At 37.7% G+C, this 26,755-nt stretch overlaps 1 protein-coding gene and 1 long non-coding RNA gene across 2 annotated transcripts; one reads left to right on the forward strand and one right to left on the reverse strand.

Annotated features, from left to right (window-relative positions):
- Positions 1 to 4,395: 4,395 nt before the first annotated feature.
- Positions 4,396 to 4,875, reverse strand: LOC121977872. Its single transcript, XR_006111074.1, has 3 exons — positions 4,810 to 4,875; positions 4,598 to 4,684; positions 4,396 to 4,498 (listed from the first exon to the last, which is right to left on the reverse strand). It is a non-coding gene; the product is annotated as an uncharacterized LOC121977872 (long non-coding RNA).
- Positions 4,876 to 13,185: 8,310 nt separating this feature from the next.
- On the forward strand, positions 13,186 to 26,384 carry LOC121976135 (6-hydroxynicotinate 3-monooxygenase-like). Its single transcript, XM_042528142.1, has 4 exons — positions 13,186 to 13,458; positions 13,543 to 13,847; positions 25,404 to 25,614; positions 25,795 to 26,384. The coding sequence occupies exons 1-4, from the start codon at positions 13,219 to 13,221 to the stop codon at positions 26,323 to 26,325; spliced, it is 1,287 nt and encodes a 428-aa protein (XP_042384076.1). The 5' UTR covers positions 13,186 to 13,218; the 3' UTR covers positions 26,326 to 26,384.
- The last annotated feature ends 371 nt before the right edge of the window (positions 26,385 to 26,755 follow it).

Raw genomic sequence — 26,755 nt, forward strand, 5'->3', positions numbered from 1 at the left:
GTCCCCCATTCTTACCGCCGGATCAATGCTCATTCAGTATTTCTAGGGAATATATTAAACGTGTACCTTAGCGAATCTCGGTTGCTTACATTTTCTCCAAGATTAGTGAGTCCGGTGATGAGCTTACTTGATCCTTGGGGGAAGGTGTGCAACTGTTTCACCTTCTTCTAGTTGATGTTGCTGATCTGGTTTATGAGCAGATCCCGTCTCACGAGTTTCAACTCCAAGGTTCCTTCGTGTAGTTCCAGGAATTTCTGTCAGAGCTCCTTGGTAGACTCGTAGGCTCCAATCCAGTTGACTTCCTGTGACGGTAAGATACTTAGCAGATGGAACTCTGCTTTGTCATTTGTCACAAAGTCGACTTGCTCCTTCTTGGTCCATTGGTATTTTTCTTTGCCTTCTGGTGATACAAAACCAAATCCATTATCAAGAGTAAATCAAAATCTGTGTAAAAAAATACCTCCATCCTTTTCTTCCAGTTCAAGAATTTCCCCTCGAATTTTGGTGGGTAGATGCTCGGTCCGACCATCTCATGTGCTTCGTTCGACGGTTGGTCCTTTCTCGACTTATAGCTTTACCAATATTAACACTTGTATAAAATAAATAAAAACTAAATAGAGAAAAGAAGAGGCACAACTATTTACTTGGTTACAACCGGGGAGGTTGTTAATCCAAGGATGATGAAAAGCTCAATATTGTTTGCTTCGGGCGGAGAAACCTCTTACAATAATCAAAGCTCACAATCACGGAGCTAAATAGACAAGTCGATGATTACAAGTGTTGTTTCTCTCTTTTCCCATTATATTTAACTTCTGGGACCAAAGCTGTATTTATAGCCCTGGTCGAAGGGCCTGGAAGGGTTCCAGGCACCTAAAGAGGGATAAAACTTTATCCCCGTCGTAACAGATCATGTTTGACGCGTTCCAGATAAACAGAAGTTAGCACAATTATAGTAAAAAAATAGTAATTAGATTCCGTCTCACTGATATCGGAATTTAGTCACGATCTCAACTTAGATTCCCAAAATGGTTCTAAGTTGGATCGACGCCTACTGTTACCTCGAATGGGGAACGCGCCCTCACCAAGTCACTCCCCTCTAGTGACTTATCTTAACTTACCTGCCAGACGTCCGGTCAGCCCGTCGACCCGTCTGGACTTCGTGCCAGCTATCAGGTCAGTCCGTCGACCTAGCTAGATTTTGTGCCAGAGATCCGGTCAGCCCGTCGACCAGTCTGGACTTCATACCAGCTATCATGTCAGCCCGTTGACCTAGCTGGGCTTCGTGCCAGCTATCTGGTCGGCCCGTCGACCTAGCTAGGCTTCGTGCCAGCTATCCGATCATCCAGTCAACCTAGTTGGGCTTCTCCTGCACACTTCATCAAAGTGTTAGATCACTATGAAACTAACTTAACCTACTTTGTCATTCATCAAAACTTGAGTTAGACCATCAGTGCTAACCACACCAATAGAGTTAACTACCTTTTTAATTAGAGTTGGCACTCTCTAAACCCATCTATGGTGTAGAGAACACACTCTTAGGAACCCAAAATCTATTAGAACTCCTTGGGTGTGCTAGGTACTCACTAGGGATAACTTCCCTAGTTATCTTCCTAAGCTTCTTAGAAGCCTTGGTCACACTAGTGTCTTTAAGGTTAACTCTAGGGATAATTTCCCTTGTGACCTTATTAGTGACTTTCTTAAGCTTCTTAAAAGTCTTAGTTGCATTGGTCATTTTAATGTTACTAATAGGGATAACTTTCCTTGTCACCTTGATTTGACTCCTAGACTTAGGATTGATTCCATAGCTATATGGAACTCTATGGTATGAAGACATATTCTTCTTGATTTTAGATTTGTATCCCAAACATCTATGATCATTGAATGACTCTTGCTTATCTCTTCTTATATTTTGTCTATTTGACCCCCTTAAAGACATTTTTCATTCTTTTAAGAGTATTTTCTAATTTATCAAACCTTGATCTCAAAACTTTATTTTTCATCTTTAAATCCTTAGATTTGGATTTTTCTTGATTGTATTGGACAATTTTATTTCTAGGCATATATTTGAAGTCCTTAGAATTTTTACTTAAGTTTCTATCTTCCTATCCTTAGGTGAGGTAGTCTTAGCATGATATGATATATATTTTTTCTTAATTCTATTATGTTTCCTATTTTCATGATAAATAACATTAAAATGATAAAAATTATTTATAACATTGTGGCAAAAGGCGAATACGCTGGCTCTCAGCGTCCCCGCCAACCCGTCCCAAGGCCAACACGGAGGAGGTAAATCATGGGCGGCTACTAGCCTTTGGAATAGTGACTAGCAGATAAGGGAGGTATTTACCTCGGCTTTGCCAAGATTCGAACCCCAGACCTCATTATGGCAACACCTCATATGCTAGCCACTAGATCCATCCGAGGGGACAAAACTAAGGTAGGGTAAACTTTTTAACATGACTGGGCCCACCGCTCCGTGACCCCATACCCCAGAAACCCTCGAAAGGATTTTTTGGGGAGCCTCAGTACCACGTATCCGACGGATAAAGAGTTGATAAGAGGGCTCGAACACGACACCTCAGATAACGGATATATTTTTTCTTAATTCTATCATGTTTCCTATTTTCATGATAAATAACATTAAAATGATAAAAATTATTTATAACATGCTTCTTATCATGATTGACATAAGTACCATTAAATAGTGGTACCTTAATTTTGTTTTAGGAAGCTCCTCCTTGATTTAAGCTTCTTTCTTGATTCTTAACCAAAATCTTCTTCCTTGAGCATTTATTTCGGTAATGCCCCTTTTGATTGCAAAAGAAACATATAATATGCTTCTTGCCTTTACACACCAAGGCTTGTGTCTTATTTGACTTCTCCTTAGCTTTGGGTGTCACTTGACCCTTTTTCTTAGTCAACTTTGGACACTTACTCTTATAGTGCCCATTTTCCCTACATTCAAAGCAAATGATATTATTTTTATTTTTACAAATTAAAATCTTTATACCTTTATTTGTAGGGGAGGGACTTGGTTCTTCATTAATCGATCCAAAAATTGAAGCTTCTTCTTGTTCCTGTGTTGATAGTCTATGCTCCCTCTCAATCCTTGAGGTGGACGACTCTTTAATTTCTTCCTAAGACTTTGAGCATTCCTCAATCTTCGAATCCTCATGCATATAAATAAAGAGTATACCCCTTTGCCTTTGTCTTTGCACTCTCTTGAGGATAAATCTTCTTCAGTTTCTTTTTTTCGAATGTTGAATATCTCTCAACCTCCAAATCTTCTTCTTCTTGATCCAATGAGTCTTCCTCTTTGAATTTGTCTTGATTTGGTACGATGGAGGAATCTTCATGAACCTTTATCAATTTTATTCAAAGCTCCTTGACATCTTCATATTCTCTAATTTTTCTCAAGATGTTGCTTGGCAATGGATTGACCAATAATGTGGTTACTTTGTCATTAGCCTCGCTTCTCTTGATTTGTTCCTTACTCCATTTGCTCTTCTTGATGAGATTGTCTTTGTCATTTGTTGGAGCATGAATGTCTTCCATTAGAGTAAACCACTGTTCTATTTCTATTATCAAGAAATTCTCCATCCTTGATTTCCAAAGATCGAAACTTATCAATGTGAATAGCGGAGGCATCCGAGTATCATATTCGAGTTTATCTTAAAAATCTATCTTGAAGTTGAGCTCTTTTAATGAAGTCATTGACTTTGTTAAAATTGTTAGATTTTGAGGGATATCCTGAGGCGATGTCTTATGATTTTTACTATTTATTTGATAAATATAGATTCACTATTTGAGTGCATATTATATGTTTGATGGTCTTAAACTCATTCCACTACAAGAAAAAAGCTAATAGACAACGCTTTTAAAGCGTTGTCTTTGTGCCTGAAAAAGCGTTGTTAAAGACACTGTTGTTAAAAGTCTGCTCAACGACAACACTTTTAAAGCGTTGTCATTTGTAGCGAAGACAACGCTTTAAAAGCGTTGTGTTTTTTTTGCAAAAACATCATCTTTACAACGCTTTAAAAGCATTGTTGTTTTTGGCAAAGACAACACTTGTGCAATGCTTTAAAAGCGTTGTCTTTTTAAAATAAAAATAAAAAAAAATCTATTTACAAAATCATTTTTTTTATATTTACAAAACTATTAATTTTCTTTTACCATGTCTAGATTTGAATTTGACATATAAAATAACATTAATTAGCTCAGCTAATGATTTCAAACTCATACCAAAATAATAGAATTCAATTACAAAGTATTAGTATTTACAGGAGAATTCAACTATACACAAAGACTAAATATGTCTGTTTCAAAATAGATAGTGACATTTGAATTTAAAACATATGATGACAAAGTAGATAGTTCTGTTTCAAAGTTCTGGCAGTTTCAGTGCACCAAACAAGATGTATGGCAACCTTAGCCTCAAGGTTGTAATCTAATAAAATGTTTGAGGACTTGATATCTCTGTGAATTATCCGAGGATTACCTGATACAAGAAATAAAATTGACAAAAATTTCTTATTTAATGTATGATTTATTTCAAGTCAACAAAGCTGAGTGGAACAAGAAAGAAAATAGAAATTACAATCCTCATGAAGGTATGCTATTCCACGAGCTGTCCCAACAGCGACCTTAACCCTCTTGGTCCATTGCATTACTGCTCTTCCTTTTCCTGCAAAAGCAATGCCAGATAGGATAGGAATACATGCATCACTAAATACAATTTGATGGTAGAATTTGAAGACCTGTGTGAATTAACTTGGTCCCGAAAAAAAAAGAATAAAAATTATTACTCACCATGGAGATGGTAATAAAGAGTTCTATTGGGAACATAATCATAGACGAGCAATCTCTGATTCTCGGATACACAGTATGCAACAAGAGAAACCAAATGGCGATGGTGTGCACGACTGATAGTTCCAACTTCAGCTCTGAAATGGCGCTCTCCTTGTGTATCAACTAAAATCTATATAATGGAAGAGACATTTAATCAAACACTTGATGGACATGAGTCAATGAAATCATAATGTGTGCAAATTGAAACATAGAAGGTCAAATTAATACAAGCACTTAACATTCACATAAAACATTATTCAATATGAAAGACAACATGAAGAAAAACATAGAACGAAACCTAAAGCATGAAATGAAATCTACATAAAGCTCTAAAATAGCAAAGACTCAATCAGAATCTAATGATTTTATCATTTTGAGTTCTCACTAAAAGAATTACATATGATACAAATTCAACTATCTAAGCTAAAAACATCCTGCTATTGTAATTTAGAAACGTGAATTCTATTGCAGGATCAAGAAGAACAGGAGCAAATCTCCTTCATTTAAAGCCAATAAGAATACAAACTAATTTTCGAATTACCATCATAAGAAAAACTTTACACTTCTCAATGTGTACTGAGTCAATGTCTCAGCAAGCAGTCAACTCAAGCACAATAAAATGAACGTCCTATGATGAACAAGATTTCCTACGAGCACAGATGGTGTAGATAACTAACTTCCTGAGAAGCAAGATAACAAACATATCAACATCAGGTGAGCATGCATGGATTCTAATTCACATAGCACATCTTACTATATCAAAGGAAACATTGCATAGTAGTCATTGTTATACCCCGAACACCAAAAGTCAGGGGAATTAGTTTTGACTTCACTTACCGAACAAGCAGGCATTAAAAATCATGGGTAAGATTCGCAAACACCAAAAATCAGTCTTGCTAATACCATAATTCAGAATATGTAATCACACAGACAGAGAACACACACCAAAGAAAGGAAAACAAAGGGAATGTCAAGTACCTTGCTCCATTATCACCTAGGCCATGAAGCCACACGACAGTGGCCAAATGCCTTCCCTTGGGTCGAACCACATGGGTCCTTCCGAAATCAAATGCCCTGGCAGAAGCCTTAACAACTTGATTTCAATCCAAAAGCATAAGATCAATCAATCCCCACTGAAAACAAGAGATCGAAAGTGGAAGAAACACAGGGAAGCAAACCTGAAGAAATCAAACTTCTCCTGTAGTTCATCTCCCTGACAGCCCGAAAATCCCCTCTCCTGCCAAGCACTCCCCAGATTCTATTAACAACGTCTGCACACCCAGCACGCCCTACCTGCGAAAAGTAGCACCAAACACATATATCCATTAATTAAATTCATCGGTAGGGACTAGGCACACAGAAGCTGAATAAGAATCCACTAGGAGATGTTCCTCGTATCAACCAAAAAGCCAACTTTGAAGGAGACAGAAAGGACGGGAAATAGCAAAAAGGAAATAGCCTTTCGGACCTGAGGCAGAGAACCCGCATGATGCATCGATGTGCTTCAACCACATGGCGTACAGGTGAGGTGGATGCTCAGAGTCGTCGTCGGTGCTTGCTGCTGTCGCCGCTGGAATCAAGAAGAAGGGTGGGCTATGGAGGTCCGGCCGGCGGCAGTGAAGAGAAGAAAGAGCTGCCGGCCTGTGGTGAGGAAGAAGAGACGGCCGGCGGTGGGAGGTTGTGTGCCCTAGCCGCGCGAGAGGAGATGTCGCGAATACAAAGGAATCACAGCACTGTGTCATCACATGGGTAAAAGGAAACGAAGTTGTCTCCTCCTTTAATCTGGGCCGTCCATATTGTGATGAAGATGGATGAAGATCCAACCGTCAGATCTTGAGATAAGCGGTCTAGATCACTTAAGATTGAGATGATAACTTGACAGTAGACAACGCTTTTTAAAAATCGTTGTCGTAGACACTAAAAAAAACTAATAGACAACGCTTTTTACGAAGCGTTGTCTTTGACCCATAAAAATCACTAATAGACAACGGTTTTTAGAAAAGCGTTGTCTATTAATAACAAAATAATGCAATAGACAACGCTTTTCACTAAAAGCGTTGTTAAAAAAAAATAGACAACGCTTTTTAAAAAAAGCGTTGTCGTTTAAGTGTTGTAGAATCCCAATTTTCTTGTAGTGTTCACTAAATGTTTATAATATAATTCATAGCATGAAGGGATTTGTAATTGGATCACAACTTATGATTATCTCTACATGTGCAATTATGAACGTATTAGAATTTTCCTAGTTGTCAAATTGATGTACTCGGACACCATCAATTCTGTAAGACTAGCACGTGCTATACTCCTTGGTTCGTCAAGTAGCTATTTTCTTACTGGCTGGAGACATTGGGATGTCGAGAGTTAAACGTGGATGTTGTTGGTGTGGTTAGCACTAACGGTCTAACCCAGGTTTTGATGAATGACAAATTAGGTTAAGTTAGTTTTGTTGTTGATCTAACACTCTGACTGAGTGTGCAGGCGAAGTCCAGACAGGTCGACGGGCTGACCGGATGTCTGACACGAAGCCCAGCTAGGTCGACGGATCGACCGGATAGTTGGCACGAAGTCCAAGCGGGTCAACGGGCTGACCGGACGTTTGACACGAAGTCCAGTTAGGTCGACGGGTTGACCGGATAGCTGGCGAGAAGTCCAGATGGGTTGAAGGGCTGATCGGACGTCTGACATGTAAGTAAAGGTAAGTCACTGGAGGGGAGTGACTGTGAGGACGCGTTCTCGGGAAGGGAACTTAGGCGTCGATCCAACTTAGATCCATTTCGGAAATCTAAGTTGAGATCGTGACTGGATTCCGGTCTCGGAAAGACAGAATCTAAGTCATACTCTTTATGTTAAAATTATAAACTGTGCTAATACTTTGTTTTGCAAGATATACATTATATATTTGCCTCGGACTAACCTTGTTTTGCAGGAGAAGGAGTTTCTGGAGAAAGGTGGTCCGGGTGCCCGGAGGGGATCCGGGCACTCAGAGACAAGTTTTATCCCCTAACGCGACGTCGACACGTGGAGCTCGCTGGTTGGGCCTGCTACGTCACACAAGGGCACCCCGAAGGGCTGCGGGTGCCCAGAGCATCCTATAAAAGAAGGGTCAGGGGTGGAGCCTCAACACAGAACTCAGAACAAACGATCTGCTCACTTGTGCTCCTGTGACGCTGCGAAACTCCGACAACGCGCTCTTTTCTTTTGATTTTTTCTTTGTCGGTACTGCCTTATTTTTCATTAGCAATTGTACTTTCAATTGTAAAATAATTATTCGAATTGCTAGTGAATTGCCCAACGAAAGCACTCGACGAGTGCGGACCTTGGAGTAGGAGTCGACACAGGCTCCAAACCAAGTAAAAAGAACTTGTGTTAGCCTTGTTTCTTTTCGCTTATATTTTCTGCTGCTCTTAACTCTTTTCGACGAAAGTTTTTAAATCGATATTCACCCCCCCTATCGAAATTCACGATCTAACAGATGCTAGTTATGGTAACTAGTTCATTGGAGTGACTCGTTGTAAGACTTTATATGATTATCTACATATATGGATATGTCTGTGAAGCTCTTACTACAGCTCGAGTGCAAGTTTTCCTTCGACTTGAGGTATACAAGTCATCTTGGTCATGGAGTACTTATACTTTGACATCTTAAGCAAGCATCTCATCGAGGCGTGGACTCGGGATGATTGGGTATAAGTTGAAGTACTCGAAGGTATTTGGATAGCCCATAGAGGATTCACAACTCCTTGTGAGGAGACGTATACCCTATGACCACTCATTAAGATTATTACTCAAAGTCTTTGGCCAAAACATCACATGTTAAGAGTACCAGACTCTTAGACACATATACAAGTAATTTGAATTCGTAAAACGAGATAGTATTACTTGGGCTAGATGTGGCGTAGTCAGCCTAGTGGGGACTGACATATAGACCATGTCCTGAACCAAGTGAGTATAATATGAGTGAAAGGAACGAGGCATGACTCACTGTAGTCGCTGAAGGGTTCAGAGTTAATTCTAGAATCAATTATGATTTTCTGGTTAATTGGGGATTCTGATGTACTACTAGGTGCCACTCATGATTGTTTCATAATTAAGTAGTTAATTATGGACGACCAAGATAAATCGAGAACCTATTAGGTCACACGCACAAATGAGTTTTAAAAAGACGTAAAAAAAGTTAAAGAATATGATTCTTAGATAAAGAGATAAATGTTTGGTTAGATCATGCATAAGATAAATATAGAAATATTTATCGCAATGGAAGCTCGGATGAGCCACATCTCTTATGAAAGAATTGGACCATATTTGGTTTAATCATAAATCAGTCATGAACCAACTTGATTTAGTCATGAACCAAACTAATGGACTAATTTTTTGTTAAGGGATAATGGGTTGGATTTGAGTTTTCTAATCCAACTCATTAATGAGGGTTATATATAGATATAGTTAAGAGAGACATATAATAATTTTCATTATTTAGTTGATTGGGTTTTTAGAAACCAAATCTTCCTCTCCTCTCTCTCTCACTCTTTCCTTGTCGCCGCTCACCACAACAAGGAGAAATCTTTTTCTCATTGTTGTCGCGACCTCCAAGCAAGGAAGAAGTTCTTCCTTGTTTTGCTTCCTCTTCTTCTCTTGATCCCTCTCCTCTGCTCATGGCTAGTAACTTCTGAAGGAGAGGCTTGTAGAGCTCAACGTGGATACAAATAGAGGCGAGGTTCGACAACGTCATTACAGTTGATGCCCTTCTCGTTACAGGTCATCCGTAAGGTATACCTAGAATAATGGTTATTTGTTTCATTTTTGTTTTATGATCTTGTTTGTGCGATTGTCTCCTACATGCGTGTAGTGTGTGTTGTAATAAATTAGATTTATTTACGTTAGACTTCTGCTGTGCATGTTTAGGAAACGTATTTTAGCACACTTCATCGGGCATATCCCAATAGAAATTAGGGCTTCAACTTCTTCTTCTTCTTCTTCTTCCTCTAGCTCGTTGCCCTTTCTGCGATGAGTCCGATGAAGGGCGACCTTACTCTAATACTATTTGTTGGAACACCTAGAGCTAGATTGGGGTAAATAGCTCGTCTCGCTTCATTGAACATGATTTGCAGCGGAAATTTAAAGCGAAAACTTCACCAATACTAACACAAGGATTTACTTAGTATTTACCTCAAGATGAGGTGAATAATCTAAGGATCCACGCCAAGCACACTCTCCACTATCAAAAACACTCATTCTTAAAAATCATCTAGAAGTAGAGAAACCTCGTACATGCTCACACAAGAGTACAATACAAACAAGAAGTAGATACACAAAATAAATGAAAAACTTCTCTTGTTTGATCTCTTGTAGCTTGAAGATGCCTCTGGACCAGTTAGAAAGTGCAGCAACACTTGTCTTCCAAGCTCAAGGTACGATGAGCAATAGCGGAGAAAGTTGGAGAAGAATCGTGTGAGTGTTGTTGTGAGAAGTGTTGCACGTTTGAATCTGTGTGACGCCTTTATGCTTCACGATCTAGAGCTCCCAATCGATTGACTTTACCTTCAATAAATTGCCACGTGAAATTCGAGCAAATTCAGTCGTCAACCTATGTAATTGACCGTCCATATCTCAGATGGATAATTGCACTAGTAATCTCCATATATTTTCAAATATTAAACTCAAATATCAAAACTCAAACTTGAACCAACTCAAGCTTAGTCAAACTGGTCAATTTTGACTTGGAAGAAATTACACTAACACAAGGTAGGAGCGAGCTTTCACAAAATGCTCAATCTTTTCAGTCTTTTGACATGCCTCTTCAATTGAGGTTGGGGCAAATAGTTTAACTTATCTATGAATTTTAGATCTCAAACCATTAATGAAGTAGATTATGATTTTCCTAGGGTCTAATTTGGGATTACACCGCATTCATAAGTTGTTAAATTTGCTCAAATATTTAACTATGCACATGTTTCATTATTTTAGATGAATCCAAATGGTGTATTATTGGTTTATAAAATATATTGGGACATTTTTTATTTAGAATTTGTTTCATATCTCTACTTATGTGTGATTGGTTCTTCTCCGTTTGTAGCGTATTGATCTTGGATACTATCATTCTAGGTCTTCTTAAGCTGGTCTTCCACAAATTCACATCTAGCATCTATTTCTATAATTGTAGTGTTTCTTGTCATAGTAGATATGGAGGTTGGACAAGTAATGAGATTTTTAAATTGTATGGCGTAATAAATTTTAAAAAATAAATTAAAACTTGGAACTAATAAAGAGACAAATAGAAAATCAAGATGATTCAAAATAAGGGCAAAAGTAAGGATGAGATAATAGAAAATTAGATAAATAAAATTATAGGGATAAAATAAGCAAGTAATAAAGCAAAGATGATTTAAAATATATGGAAATAAATAATATGCGAGTTGAATAGATAATGCACACAAATTAATTAGCTTGCTAAATTTAAATAAATAATAATTGTCAAGTTAGAAAGATGTTATCGAGTTAATGCGAGTCTCTTTGTTAAAAATTTGCACGAATACTTTAGAAAAGAAAAATTGTTGATGTCGCCCAAAGGAATTAAATAAGAAATTAGTGGGGAAAAGAGGTATATAACTGAATTGGTTTCGGCCTGATATCAATTGATGTAGCTAAAGCGATGAGCAAACATGATTATCACCTGAGAAGTAAACTCACACGAAAAAGAAAAATGAAAATTCAATTAATTCAAAATGATTAAACTATGGGACTCCATGCTCGTCCCTGGATTATGATGTCACGGTAAAATCATGATTAGATCTTCAGGTATGACGTATTTATAAAAATTTATTCTCTAAATAAGAGTGCAATTAAAAGATGCTAGGCTTCTGGATTGACCACCACGTACGTTTCTGGATTTATCCTGATGGCCGGTGTGAAACTTCCGTAGGGTCGGACCGATCACCTCAAAGATAGTCAATTAAGTTAACTGGAATTATCATTTTTAGTCCCAGGGATATGGTGTCGTGATAAGATATCCAAATTATTATCCAAATAATTACGATTCAATCCCTAGTTATGACAGGACTTCTATACTAACCACGACGTATATTTTCTAATTAACTCGAGTGAAAATTTTTTATGAGACCAACTGATCATCCAAATACCGTCAATGACATTAATTATCAATATTTTTTTTAAGGACTCGAGACTCCTATTATAAACTCCATTCAATAACAAATATGAAAATAAATATACTAAATAAGAAAAAACAAGTAGGGATTATAATAAATTTCCTATTAATTACTTAAATAGAAAATAATAATTACCAAATAACAAACTAATAAAATCTCTAATTATTGTAACCATTTTATTTTTCAATTTATTTCCTTTTATTAGTGAAGTATTAATTTAAAATTATCATTAATTTCTTTCTCAATAAAATTTATAATGGAATGTCATTAATCTTATACTATACTGTGTTGGATCAAAACGTTATATACTATACACAAAGGATGATTACGGGTGTCGTTTTTTTTAAGAAATATAATTTATATTATTATAGATGATAAAAATATCCTGTCATCTTAATCGAAGATGATGGTCACATCTAAAATCGACAATGACGTTGACAATCGATTAATATAGAAAATAGACTAAAAATATATTTAACATTTAAATTTTAATTAAATATTTAATTTAGAATGTAGTTAGATTACACAGTATTAATCTTATAATTCATATTATAAAATTTTATTATCTTTTATAATTTAAATTACGTTACATTATAATTTTAGAACTATATTAAATACTCTCCGGCACATAAAGTAGACGGTAATGATTAAGGGTTTATTTTCATAAATTGATAATCTGATTAATTTTTCTTATAGTAAAAATATATTATTAGACATGTTATTTTAATTTCCTATCTTTCTAATTGAGAAAATTATATTTTCAATCCTGTAATTTATATATTTTTCAATTTTAATCCTGTTATAAGTTAATTTACGTTCTTAATCCTGTAACTTATAATATTTTCTAATTTCAGTCATTTTTTCTCCAAAATTAAAATTTTTCAACGAAAAATATCTAATTTGTGATTGAAATATAAAATACACGTGGGTCATAAAAAATCAAAATCTCCAAATTCAATTTATAACCCATCATTTTTCATTGAAAATTTCAATTTAAAAAAAAAGGATTAAAATTAAAAAATATTATAAATTATAAAATTAAAAATATAAATTAACATATAACAGGACTAAATAAAATTGAAAAAAATATAAATTACAACACTAAAAACCTAATTTTCTTCTTTCCAAATTTCTGCCCTTTTTAAAATGTTTCATCCGATGGCTACAAAGAGTCATCCACTCCAGGGTGGAGGCGCCAAAGCCGCGGATGGAGGCGCCAAAGCCGCAGGCGGTGGTGGTGGGCGGAAGCATCGCTGGGTTGTCCTGCGCACACGCCCTCATCTCCGCCGGCTGGCGAGTCACCGTCTTCGAGAAATCGGCCTCACCGCCTGATGGGAGTCCCACCGGAGCAGGCCTCTGCCTCGATCCTCAGTCCCTTCGCTTCCTTAGCCGATGGATCTCTGACCCCCACCTCCACGATGTCACCTCCCCCCTCTCCATCGATCTCGTTCGCTCGCTGTTCCCCTCTCGTTCTTCATTACTCTTCCAACCCGTCCTCGAATATTCACCCATTTTACTTTGTGTGATGCAGAATCGCCTGACTGATAGTGGGACGAAGGATAGCCGAACCCTGACGAGGGACGAAGATTTCGATTTCAGAGCAGCCCATTGGGCAGATCTTCACTCCATCTTACTCCGTACGCTGCCGCTGGGCACCGTCCTCTGGGGCCACCAATTTATGTCCTTTGAGGTTTCAGACGGCAGATCTTCGGTTGTTACTAAAGCCAGAGTGCTTCGTACTGATGAGATTATTGGGATTGCTAGCGATCTGGTTGTAGCCGCCGACGGTTGTCTGTCTTCCATCCGTCGTCAACTTTTCCCTAACTCAAAGTTAAGGTATGTGACTTGGTACCAAGGAACATGAGCTTTGTTCGCTTCACTAACCTCCTAGTTTTGCTATCCTTTGATTTCATGTTGACTACAGTTTTCTCTATGTTTCAGTTACCAATCATTAGTCTGATGCCAAGAAAGTATATTTGTTATCGTTTATAAATTAAATACAGAATGTTAGAATCGTCTTATGTCTACAATTCAAGTTGCCTTTTGTTTTTGAAGTGATAAGATAGTTTCTTTGATGTCCTCCCCGGTCCAATGTGGAATTACACAATCTAGATGCATATTCATGTTTTGATTGTAGCCTATCACTTTACTACCTATAGTATTAATGCTTGTACAAGCTTTTGTTGTCCCTTAGATACAAACAACTGGGTATATTATTTCATAGAATAAGAAGTTTTCTTACTTTTTAGTCAAAACTGAAACATGATGCATAAATTATGCTTTTATCTTCTTAATACTTCTTATTCTTCTATGTAAAATCTTTCCTATGCAACACAAAATTGAACAATCTCACACTAACAATTAAAACTCACACTTTTAGTTTAAAATTTCATTAATTGAAAGATAATGCGGACAAAGGGGTTATGATCTTTTTTTCTAAAAGTCCCAACATTGACATAGTGTTCTAGAAATTAAACAAGAAATAATCTATCCCTTAAATACCTAGTAAATAGATAACTAATTCCTAAAACAAATTATTCTACTAATATAAATTTTCTTACATTATCTTGACCGCGTCAAAATATTTTTCTTAAAAAACTAATTATGAAACCAAAACTTACTTATGTTAGAAATTTCAAATTTAATATTTCTAATTTGAAACCACATCATTCTTGCTTATCAAGGAGAACTACATTACGACTCCTAATGGCATCATTATCCAAGGTTTCATCTAAAGAATACATATTTTCACATTTTATCTTCTTTATTAAGCTGTCTTGGCCGTCCAAGTTAGTTTTCTTAGATCTATGTTGGTCTTGCATTTTGATTTTAGGACATTTGCAACTAATATTATATCTCTCACATTAGTGATTGGTTTATCTTAATATGTTGATCTAAGGCTATTGATAATTAGTGAGTCTTATAAAATAAAATTGCATACAAATTACGTTTTTGTTTTCTAAATGATGGATAATGGCTAAATTAAATATAAATAAAGTGATTAACTATATAATGATTTCTTTAAATATATATAAATAGGATATGAAACTAATCAAATGTAGGAAATTTAAAGTAACTGACTAAATTAAATAAAAGTAATTTAAAAATTATAGTTTACCCATCAAGTGGTGTAAGCTTTTTTATTATTGAAGTTGCCACAATTTGGTCTTGATCAATTGGGGGAATAGTAGAGATCTCTTTTCTTTGCAATTTCCTGTTATAACGTGTCTTGTGTTGAGTTTTAATTCAAGTTATTTCTTTTGGTAATGCATATGTATGCATTTAGTCCCACATTGCTAAGCAAAGAAGGTTGGAAGGCCTTATTTATTGACCCCTTCCATCCTTGCTTAGCAAAGTTAAGGGGGCCTACACGTATGCGCGGGCCGAGCCCAAATCAAGTGGTTTCGGGGGGTTCGAGCCGGAAATCCATAAACCGGGCGCGACGCACACGATCATCGCGCACAGGGGGGGTGCAAATTCTCAGCTCGTGGGCCTCGCGCTTGCAGGCGGCCTGGTTTGTTTTTGCCAGTTCCTGGTTCTGACCCGCCCGTGAGGAAGCGCACTTGGGTCCTCTGTCCGCATGAGGAAGCGAAGCAATGCGACGCACCTCTGTCCGCGTGAGGAAGTGAAGCAACGCACGCTTTGATTCCTGGTGTGCTTGCGCTGCTTCAGAGTGTATAAATACACTCCTTCTGTTCCTGGTTAAACTCACTTTCTCAAGCAAAGCATTCTCTGCTTTCTCCTTCCTCTTCTTCCTTCCGAGTTTTCCTTTGTTCTGAGGCTTTGGTTCCGCGATCTGAGGTTGAGTTCGAGTGCGCCGTTCGTCTTGGAGTGCACCTACGAATGGCGCGAGTGGTTGTCGGATCTTGGGAGAATTTTGCCGGAGAGCCTCTGTACCGTGGGCGGCAATAAATTCTCTAAAGACAGTCGGCACGCCGACGCTTCAACCAGATATACACAATTTCTGAACCTTACTCTTATATTACCCGTTTATTGCATGCTTGCTATTTTGGTGCAAATAGATTACTGTGTTAGCGTAATCAGATTACAACATCTTGCAAATTTCATTTTTCAATGGTCTATATCTAGGTCTTGAACAAGTCCCAATAAATGATGCAAGATGAAGATGCTAAAGTGCTCTTAGTGAAGAGTCCAAGTTTCTCTTGTAGTTCTGAAGAAATAGTGATTTGCTTGTTTGGTACAACTCTGACTAAACACAAGGTGGGGTTAATGAGTCCATCAGAGAAAGTTGCTTTGACGGTTATGAGTTAGCAACAAAGATGCTTAGTGAAGCAAAATTAGGCGGTTGTATCAAATACAACGGAATGTGATGCTCAAATATGGGTTGTCGAGTTGCACATGGGAAGGATAAAGTCACTTTTAAGGAGATAGGTAGATTGACTATTGAATAGCGAGCATGACAATACCAAAAAGTGTTAAATACTGTACGAGAGGTGTAACTTTGATACAATTGATGAAACATGAAAATCAAGCGATCTCATATAGAGAACCAAAAGCATTTAAAATATTTAATTAATTGGAAAATACTGCAAGTAAAGTTGTTAGGGCTGTCTTGTTTACAACTCCAACATTAACATATTCTCTTAAAAGTTAGAGGAATAATCTTATGCACTAATTATTTAGCAAACACATATTGTGTTGTGCTTGTGTCGATATGTCATAGGTATACATATGACATACTAGTTTAAGTAGTCATACTTGCTTGCATGTGAGAGCAAGAAGAAGAAATCATGCTAGAAGGAGATGGATTTCAATGGCACTATGCCGGAGAGAGTACTACATCATTTGTGTGGAGTGAGGGAGTTTCGTTCAATGGCATTGCCACTTGATGAGATACGATTGCCACTCAAGAAAGATGGATGCAAGAAAAATTCTGAGAAAGTGAGAGAAGAGAGATAGGGAGATTGAGAGAGATAAAAAGGGAATACCTTAGCTGTCAGAGAGGATGAATGTGCCGTAATTCACATATAGGATGATTGTAGCTCCCACGGTTGAGATCACTAATGACACGTGTGTGGGGCACAAAGGGATGAGTGAGGGAGGGCTTGGGTGTGGGAGTTATAGTAGGTAGAGGGGAGAATTAAATAAATAACTCAAAAATCCCTAATCCTGACTAACCCAAGCTAAAACATGATTGAAGTAGTCCAAACCAAGAATACACTTGGTTCAACCCTAAACCAGTCAACATAAGTCTAAAACAAGCTTTATTTGGACCCAATTAACTTTGAAGTGAAGGACCCAACCAAACTCTAAATAAATTTTAAATTGAACCCTAAAAGCTAATAATTTTGGATAAGTTTAGCTTAATTAATTGCTAAAATTTAAAAAATTGAAATATAACAACAACCAGTAATAACAACTAAACTTTATCCCACTAGGTGGAGTTAACTACTAAAAAAATTGAAATACATTTTAAAAATTAAATAAAGTATACATTTATAATAGAACAAAAGGTGGGTTATGTTGGAGCAATCTCAATGGTCCGTGCGACCATGTGTTTTGGTGTTTGGGCAAAGGATTTAAGTTAGGTTCACCCTTGTATTTGATATGTGTATTTGAGTTGTGCAGGTTTGCAGGATACACATATGACTCAGCTTGATGGCTTCGGGTCCGGTGAAGGATGGAGCATCCGAGGGACCGTGGATAAGGCAGCAAGGACAAGGACCGAGGGAAGTGACTTCGAGGCATACGCGAAGGATGACATTAGGATAAGCCGCGGGCTTAGATGCATCCGAGGGACGAGAGCCAAAGGAAGTAGGCTTAAAGGCAAGAGGTCAAAGCTGTGAAGAAGAGTCAAGTGAGTCATGAGGGTTCGAGTAGGGCTGTAAATGAACCAAACGTTCGTGAGCAAGCTTGGTGTTCGGCTTGGTAAGAGCTTGTATATATTCGTTCAATATACACGAGATTAATTAAATAAACAAGCTTGAACAGCTTGTTAAACTAAACAAACAAGCTTGAACACATATGTGTTCAGCTTGTTAACGTTCGTGAACAATGTTCACGAACCATATTCATTAATAAAACTCTTTTCAATATGCTAAATAAATAATAAAATAAAATAAAATAAAATAAACAAATAAGTTTAAATTATCAAGCTCAATAACCAATCTAAGAACTAAAGTTTTCAAACAATCAAACAAGCTTGAATTGAGAGCTCGATAACATCAAAACAAACCAAGCTTGACCAAGCTCGAACCAAGCTTGAATTGAGAGCTCGATAACATCTAAACAAGCCAAGCTCAAGCCAAGTTTCAAACAAGCTCAAGCTCATAAAAAATAAACCAAGTCAAACTTGAACAATCATTTCAAAAGCTTAGTTTATTTTAAGCTCAGCTAGGCTCGGCTCGGTTATTTTATCAAACAAGCTTGAACACTCCAAAGCTCGGCTCGGCTTGTTTACAACTTTAGGTCCGAGTGCGAGAGAAATGTACTCGGGAAGGGTAATCCTAGGTTTAGGGTTGTGCCAGTCGACTAGTATTGGGAACAGTCGACTGGGGGTGAGCACAGAGAGGTTCTGTGCTCGAACGACAGGGATCAGTTGACTGATCTTGACACCAGTCGACTGGTAAAGAGCCGTTGGAGAGGCACTAGTGCACCAGTCTACTGGTAACAGTAAAACAACCTTGCTGTTTCTTCCCAAGCTCTATAAAATTGAGCTTGGGATGGTTGGCCAAGGTGACGAAATTAGACTTGGTTAAAGTCTAATTAGTAGTCATTAAGTGCTCAAGGTTTCCTTTATATCCAAGTGTTCTTGGTTGGTGTTGTGGTGAGGTTTCTCCACCCACAAGGAGCTGCTTGAGTAGCCGGAGTTTCCGGGGACTAATCCACTGATGGATAGGGATCGCCCACCTTACGGACAACCGTAGAGTATGAGCCATAATCTCTGAACCACGTTAAAGGCAACGTGTTAGCGGTTTGCTTATTCTCTCTTATTGTCTTTAGCTTTCATATTTGTATTTGTATTCGTTTTCTTTGTTTTCCGCCGTGCACTAATGAATACATAGGAAGCAATCGAATTGGGGGTAACGTCTATTCAACCCCCTTCTAATCGGCCACAAGATCCCCAACAATTGGTATCGGAGCTGAGGACGCTCTCCGTCAAACTAACCGCCGAGAAAAGCAAGGATGACCGGTTTGATTGTCCCGCTGAAATTCGAAGGAGGAAGCTTATGAGATATCACCTCTTGGATGGCGAGAATGGAGGTGTTCTTCGAGACAGATTGGGACACGATGATGGTGATGGAGGAACCGTTTGAAGTTCCAAGAAACAAGAATGGGAAGAAACTCCAACCACGTTATTGGACGGAAGAACAAACCTCACGATCAGAGGCAAACTCAAAGGTAATATCAATTTTAATAGGTATTTTGCCTTTTAATGTTATAAGTCGTGTAGGAGAATATGAGAATGCCCACTAATTGTGGAGCAAAGTGAAGAAGGTTCTAGGCGAAGAACTTATGCCTATACAAGAAGAAGAAAAATCAGAAGAAAATGATGAAGTGACTCAAGTGGAGGAAGAGTAACCGAAAGATGACGTGTGTTTAACTTCCAAGGAGATGGAAGATGAGTTATCATCCGAGGAGGAGAAGGATGAAGAAATGTCATCCGCAAGTGTGGATGAGGAAACATCCTTAAGGGTTGAAGAAGAATCCATGACAAGTGAAGAGGAGGTCTTGGAGGTCAACCTAGTGAGCACCTCCACTGAAGTGAAGTCAAAAGACCGCATCATTTGCTTCGGGTGCAATGAGAAGGGATACTAGAAGAGTAGGTATCGGGTAAGAAAAAGGTAACTCCTAAACTCAATTCAATTCCTTTAGAATCTAATTTGAGTTGTAGGATGAAGAAGGAGAAGACGCACATTAAATGCTTCACGCGTGGTAAAATGGAACACTACCACACAAGATGCCCAAGGAAGGAAGAGCTCAAAAAGTTACAACATCTAAAGAAATGGGAGAAGAAGAAGAAAAGCTCAAGTCGAGGGGGAGCTTCAAAGATAAGGGAGGTATACTCTAACTTGAATTATAATTCAAATGTTTATTCTCCCATGCATGTTAGAAATAATTTCTATTATTTACTCATGCAAAATTTTGGCTTTAGATATCATGATAGGAATATGGTAAATGTAGATCATAACCTTTGGAGACCAATTCATGATAACCCTAGACATGTTAAATTCTCATTACCTAAGGAGAAGAAGGTAATGGAGAACCTAGGTAAAAATCCCAAGAAGGGGAGACATATGCCTAGAAAAATGGGTAGGTCTAGGAATGCCCAAGGTGGGCATGTTGACTCTAGGTTTAGGAACCTAGAAAGGGAAAATCAAGTTTTGAAGACAAAGCTTGATAAGTTAGAAAAATTCCTTAAGAGATTCAATATTGGATTTAAGGGATTAGGTATGGTGTTGGGTAGCCAAAGACCCAATAATGATAGATCGAGTTTGGGATACCAATCTAGTTCCTCCAAGGCCAATGAGAAATCATATGTTAGGGTGACAAATGATAATGGTAAAGGAGGGTCATCTAAGGCCAAGGAAAAGAAATATGCTAGGGTTGCATATAACTATCGCAAGGATGTTGTGTCCAAGCTCAAGAAGATAAAGAAATCTTCTAAGGAGCATCATTGTGGTTTAGGCAAAATAGATGAGTCACCTAGGGAGGTGACTAAGGTTAAGAGCTCTAGGGGGAGCTCACAGAGTCAATTTGGGATCCATGGCCAATGGATCTTAAGTGGGTATTGCTTGGGAGTCTAGAAGAGCCATGGAATGTGCTAAAGTGGTTTGGAGACGGATTTGAGTCTCAAACCTAGGGATTTGACACACAAGGGTTGTGTTTCATGCTTGGAAATATGACATTGGGGTCATATAGCTTGATAATTGATTTTGGATGTATAGATGCCATATAAACCAATGCTAGGGATGCATTGTGGGTTGATATGAGCAAATACATCAAGAGTAAGCCAAAACTAGGACTTTAGGTCAAAGTTCAATTAAACCATTTAGATAGTTTTGGATTTCATGCCAATCTTGGGATCTGAAATATGTACATTTTTAAATGTATTTTTCCTAAGTAGACACGGGTAAAACAGACTTCTCCACAAAATTGGGGGATTTTTGGATTATTGGTGCATTTATGAAATCTACTTGAAAATGTTGAATTGGGCTCGACTGGTGCAGGTAACAGTGTTTTTCAACCACAGAATGCTTCTGTGAGGTTGTGTCGAAAAGTGCAGTCGATTGATGTTGGAGGTAGTCAGTTGATACCAGTCTGAAATTGTTTTTCAGCACTGATTTTGACTAGATCAACTCGTATAGGTGTATGATATTCATGGTGGATAAATACATGAGTTTAGGGTCAGTTTGATGATCAAGTTTTTGACAATTGGGATATTATTGGAAGCTTTTAATGTTAGGCAAAGGGGAGAAGTAAGGTTTAGTTGGGAAAACCTTAAGTACCCTTGGGTAGGAGGAGCCTTGTGATAGGTTTTTAAATATCCCTGTGGTAAAATTCCTAGCTCAATGGGGAGCTTAGGTGTAGGGGAGCCTTGTGATAAGTTCTAATGCATGGTGCATATTGTTACAGCGGTGTAAATCCAAGTGTGTAGCCTTTGCAACGTAAGTCCATTTAGCGGTGTAAGTCCATTTGTTTTAGCATGTTTATTTGCTATTATGTTTTCCCTAACTTAAACGTATTGCCAAACATCAAAAAGGGAGAGATTGTTGGAGCAATCCCAATGGTCTATGCGACCATGTATTTTGGTGTTTGGGCAAAGGTTTAAGTTAGGTTCACCCTTGTATTTGATATGTGTATTTGAGTTGTGCAGGTTTGCAGGTTTGCAGGATACACATATGACACAACTTGATGGCTTCGGGTCCAGTGAAGGATGGAGCATCCGAGGGACCGTGGATAAGGCAGCAAGGACAAGGGCCGAGGGAAGCGACTTTGAGACATACGCGAAGGATGACATTGGGACGAGCCGCGGGCTTGGATGCATCCGAGGGACGAGAGCCAAAGGAAGTACGCTTGAAGGCAAGAGGTCAAAGTGTGAAGAAGTGTCAAGTGAGTCGCGAGGGTTCGAGTGCGAGAGAAATGTACTCGGGAAGGAAAACTCTAGGTTTAGGGTTATGCTAGTCTACTGGTATTGGGACCAGTCGACTAGGGGTGAGCACAGAGAGGTTCTGTGCCCAAATAATAGAGATCAGTCGACTGGTGTTGTCGACTAGTAAAGAGCCGTTGGAAAGTCGTTGGCCAGGCACCAGTTGACTGGTGCAAGGACCAGTCGACTGGTAATGGTAAAACAACCTTGCTGTTTCTTCCCAAGCTTTATAAAATGGAGCTTGGGATGGCTGGCCAAGGTGACGAAATTAGATTTGGTTAAAGCCTAATTAGTAGTCACTAAGTGCTCAAGGTTCCCTTTGTGTCCAAGTGTTCTTGGTTGGTGTTGTGGTGATGTTTCTCCACCCAGAAGGAGTTGCTTGAGTAGTCGGAGTTTCCGGGGACTAATCCACTGACAGATAGAGATCGTTCACCTTACGGACAGTCGTGGAGTAGGAGCCCTAATCTTCGAACCACGTTAAAGGCAACGTGTTAGCGGTTTGCTTATTCTCTCTTATTGTCTTTAGCTTTCATATTTGTATTTGTATTCTTTGTTTTCCGCTGTGTACTAATGAATACGTAGAAAGCAATCGAATTGGGGGCAACGTCTATTCAACCCCCCTTCTAGCCGGCCACAAGATCCCCAACATGTTAGGCATATGAGTTATTAGGAATGAGCTAAAGTAATAAGGCTTACGACTTATATAACTCTTATAACTTATACAAATTAAGTTATATGACTAGGGATGACAATGAGTCGGGTTCGGATCAGATTCTATATTCAACGTCCCCATACCCATTAAAGGTATAAAATATCCGATAGGTATACCCATACCCATTAAAGGATCGGATATCTTCTATACTTACAATTTTACTTCTTTCTATCCAACTATTATCATTCAACAAAAATATACAAAAATTAATATCTTATTAAAAAATATATATAATTAAAAAAATAGATTAAACATTTATATAGCCTCATCGTAATATCAACAAAAATAGTTAGTAGATTTTGGAAAAAGAAAATTTTATTTAATATATGTATATATTATTTAATTGGGTATTCAGGTCGGATATCGGATATCGATAGTCCCTCCATACCCTCCTTCATTCGGCTTGAATATCGGATCCTCCATTGGATTCGGGTGAAATTGTCATCCCTGTATATGACTTAATTTATATTACTATTTATAGGCTATATACATTTAGATATTTTCACCTTTTAAAATTTATATAAATTCAGATATGTGCTCGATGTTATATGATATATGTTATATACAATTAATTTGAGCTAATATTTGATGAAATATTAGTATTTAAACTTTTTAACATTAATTATGTCGTTGTACCAGTATTCTAAATTGGATTTTTTTTGACAAGTCCCCGTATTCTTAGTTTGAAAATATCATATGTCTAAGACCCATATGAGTGGATATTCTTTTCAGAGGATTAGTAGTAGAGAACAATACATCTTCTCAGGCGCTAATTGAAAAGTATCGGGAATAGAAGCAAGACTTGCACATGATATTCATCGACCTAGAAAAAGCTATGATAGAGTCCAAGATGAATTATATGGAGAATTCTAGAAAAGAGAGGTGTTAGCATTGTATATATTGAACTAATTAAGGATATGTAGGAGTTTATAATGATAAAAATGAAGACTCCAGGTCGATTAACCGAAGCATTTCCCATAAGGATAAAGTTACATCAAGGATCATCTCTAAGTCCCTATCTTTTTACATTAATCATGGATGAACTCATTAGACACATCCAAGATATGGTATCATGGTATATGTTGTTTGCATATGATGATGTTTTAATAGATGAGACACGTGAATGAGTAAATGCTAAATTCGAATCTTGGTGAGAAATGCTAGAACTGAAAGGTTTTAAACTTAGTAGAGTAAAAACGAATTTAAATTTAACAATATTAAACGTAAATAGATAATTGTTAAGATAGGATATGACGAGTTATAGTTTTAAGTATTTAAGATCATTTTCGCAAAATAATAAAGGGATTGGGAGATGTTTCATGTAAAATACAAGCGGGATGGTTGAAATGGAGAAAAGTGTTAGGTGTTCTTTGTGAACATAAAATATCTCTAAGACTTAAAGGGAAGTTTTACAAAACGACAATTAGACTTGCCATATTATATGAAGTTGAATGTTGGGCTATAACTTGAACACATGAGCAGAGGATGAGAGTTGCAATGATGAGGATGTTAAGGTGAATGCATAGACATACAAGAATATACATGATAAGAAATAAAAATATTCGAGAAAATGTCGGGGTTGCACCTATTGAGGGAAAACTACGAGAGACGCGTTTAAGATGATACAGACATATAATTAGACGACAAATAAATTCTCCAGTTAGGCGATGTGAAACTTTGACAAATGTGCACATCAAACGAAGAAGAGGAAGACCAAGAAAGACTTAGTTAGCAATAATAAAACTTGATAAAATTTATTTAAATATAGATGATGATAGAGTCAGGATAGAACCTAATGGCGAAGAAGGATCCATATAGCTGACCGCACCTAGTAAGATAAGGTTAGCACAAATTACTAATTCCTAAAACTATTTTATCTAAGTAGCCCAAACTTTTTTTTTTTTGTCTTGACTACTTCAAAATAAAACTTAGGCTTGTTCTTAAAGAAAACTTATGAAATCTAAAACTTGTATTCTAAAAATCATAAATTAAGACTTTCAAGTTTAAAATAGCATCACTTCCCCTATCATCTGAGTTGCTTCTCTGTCTACTCAGATGAGAACAAAAGAGTAGTTTGAATAATAAAATCATTTCTGTCATATAATTCAATTTGTGTATATAGTACTGTCAAATTCCATGTTTTGTCTATAACGCTAAGAGTTTTCTGTGCTTACTGATATCAGATTAAACATTTTACATAAGTAATAGGACTCTACATATTCAGAAGGTGCAGTGCCTAATATGCTTTTAAACTATGCAACGAATTGAAGGGGATAATGTTTTTTGGCACTTATGGTTTCACATTGACTCCATGTGCTTCTAGTAACCCATCTACTAGTCATGAACTCACATGTAGTTTATCTGAAATTAGATTCTTATCCATTTTGGTTTCTGCAGTCAAAACTGGTGAGCATTATTTTCTTGTGCAATTGCAATCACTTGTCTTTCTTTGGACAAAAAGCTATAAGAAAACCAAGGTTATGCTTTTAAGATCTACTTGACCACTCTTGTCTGTCTCTGCTACTCTAGTTCCATCAACATTCATCTTACATTGTTCAAATCATGACAGGTATTCCGGCTACTATGCCTGGAGAGGGATTTTAGATTTTTCAGGCAGAGAAAATGATGACATCATCCTTGGTATTCGTCAATCTTATCCAGATCTGGCGGATTGCTTATATTTTGATCTGGCCCTTGCAACACATTGTGTGCTCTATGAACTGAAAGGCCATAGACTTAATTGGCTTTGGTATATAAATGGCCCAGAACCTGAGCGCAAGGTAGTAAATCTCAGTTGGTCATTAGATTCATGCAATCTGCTAATCCTTCTAGTAATCAGTCTCACTGAATTCTTTGTTTAGAGTTCTGCAAAGTTGATTCACTTATCACATTGTGTTATCAGAATTTTATATTTTTTTGGAACTGAATTATGTTTCCTAGACTGATTTAGATTCTTTCAGGAAAGCTCACTAACCGTGAAAGTGAGTGATTCCATGATTGAGACGATGCATGAAGAAGCAGACAAGGTTTGGGTTCCTGAGCTTGCTAGGGTCATGAAAGAAACCAAGGAACCTTTCATAAATATCATTTATGACAGCGACCCTCTACCAAAGTTATTCCGGGACAATGTCGTGCTAGTCGGAGATGCCGCCCACCCAACAACTCCACATGGGTTGAGAAGCACCAACATGTCCATTCAGGATGCAGCAGTCCTGGGTTGTTGCCTCAAAAAATGGGGATTGGAGAACTTAAGTTCTGCTTTGGAAGAGTACCAGTCAATCCGGCTTCCAGTCATCTCAAAGCAAGTATTGCATGCCCGGAAATTGGGACGAATAAAACAAGGTTTGGCTCTTAACTGTGGAAGGACTTTCGATCCTACCACGGCCAGACAGGAAGAATGCCTGCAGCTCCAACAAAGAAGTATGCCATACTTCGAGGGCGTTCCCATCACTTTTGATATTACTTTACCCAGTGAACAGATTGGCTCCTGAATACTTTTAGATAAACACCATTCTCTTTCGATTATATAATAATTGAACTGTTATGCTTAGTTTGCTTATTATTGCAAGTATGAAATCTGTCATGCGACTTTGGCAGTGGCGTGGTGATCCCAGCAGCCTGATTGTACGTCAGTACGTGTGTAATGGATGGGCCTTCATCCTGGGACTCTATTTGTGTTCTGGACCCTCCAGTTGCATAACCTCCCGATGTGCTAAGATCGGGTTTTGGACAGGCACATGTTGGTCGTGTGGATTGAGTCTGAGCTATGGTCGCTCTTCGTATGCATAAACTAAGTTTGTAATGGTGGGGCACTAGTTATGTGCAATGCTAGTTGACTAAGTCAAAGCTTCAGTTGGCTCAAAAGTATTCATGATGGACTGGTGAGCTAAGGTGACTCATGGTTGATGGATCGTGAATATA

The sequence above is a fragment of the Zingiber officinale genome, chromosome 4B (genome assembly GCF_018446385.1).
Source record: "Zingiber officinale cultivar Zhangliang chromosome 4B, Zo_v1.1, whole genome shotgun sequence".
NCBI lineage: Eukaryota > Viridiplantae > Streptophyta > Magnoliopsida > Zingiberales > Zingiberaceae > Zingiber > Zingiber officinale.

Bases quoted from the DNA above. Each gene is read 5' to 3' on its own strand.
- LOC121976135 (XM_042528142.1), top strand. From the start codon at position 13,219: ATGGAGGCGCCAAAGCCGCAGGCGGTGGTGGTGGGCGGAAGCATCGCT. The intron at 13,459-13,542 runs GTTCGCTCGCTG...TGTGTGATGCAG, and splicing joins CCCCCCTCTCCATCGATCTC to AATCGCCTGACTGATAGTGG. The intron at 13,848-25,403 runs GTATGTGACTTG...AAATCATGACAG, and splicing joins TTCCCTAACTCAAAGTTAAG to GTATTCCGGCTACTATGCCT.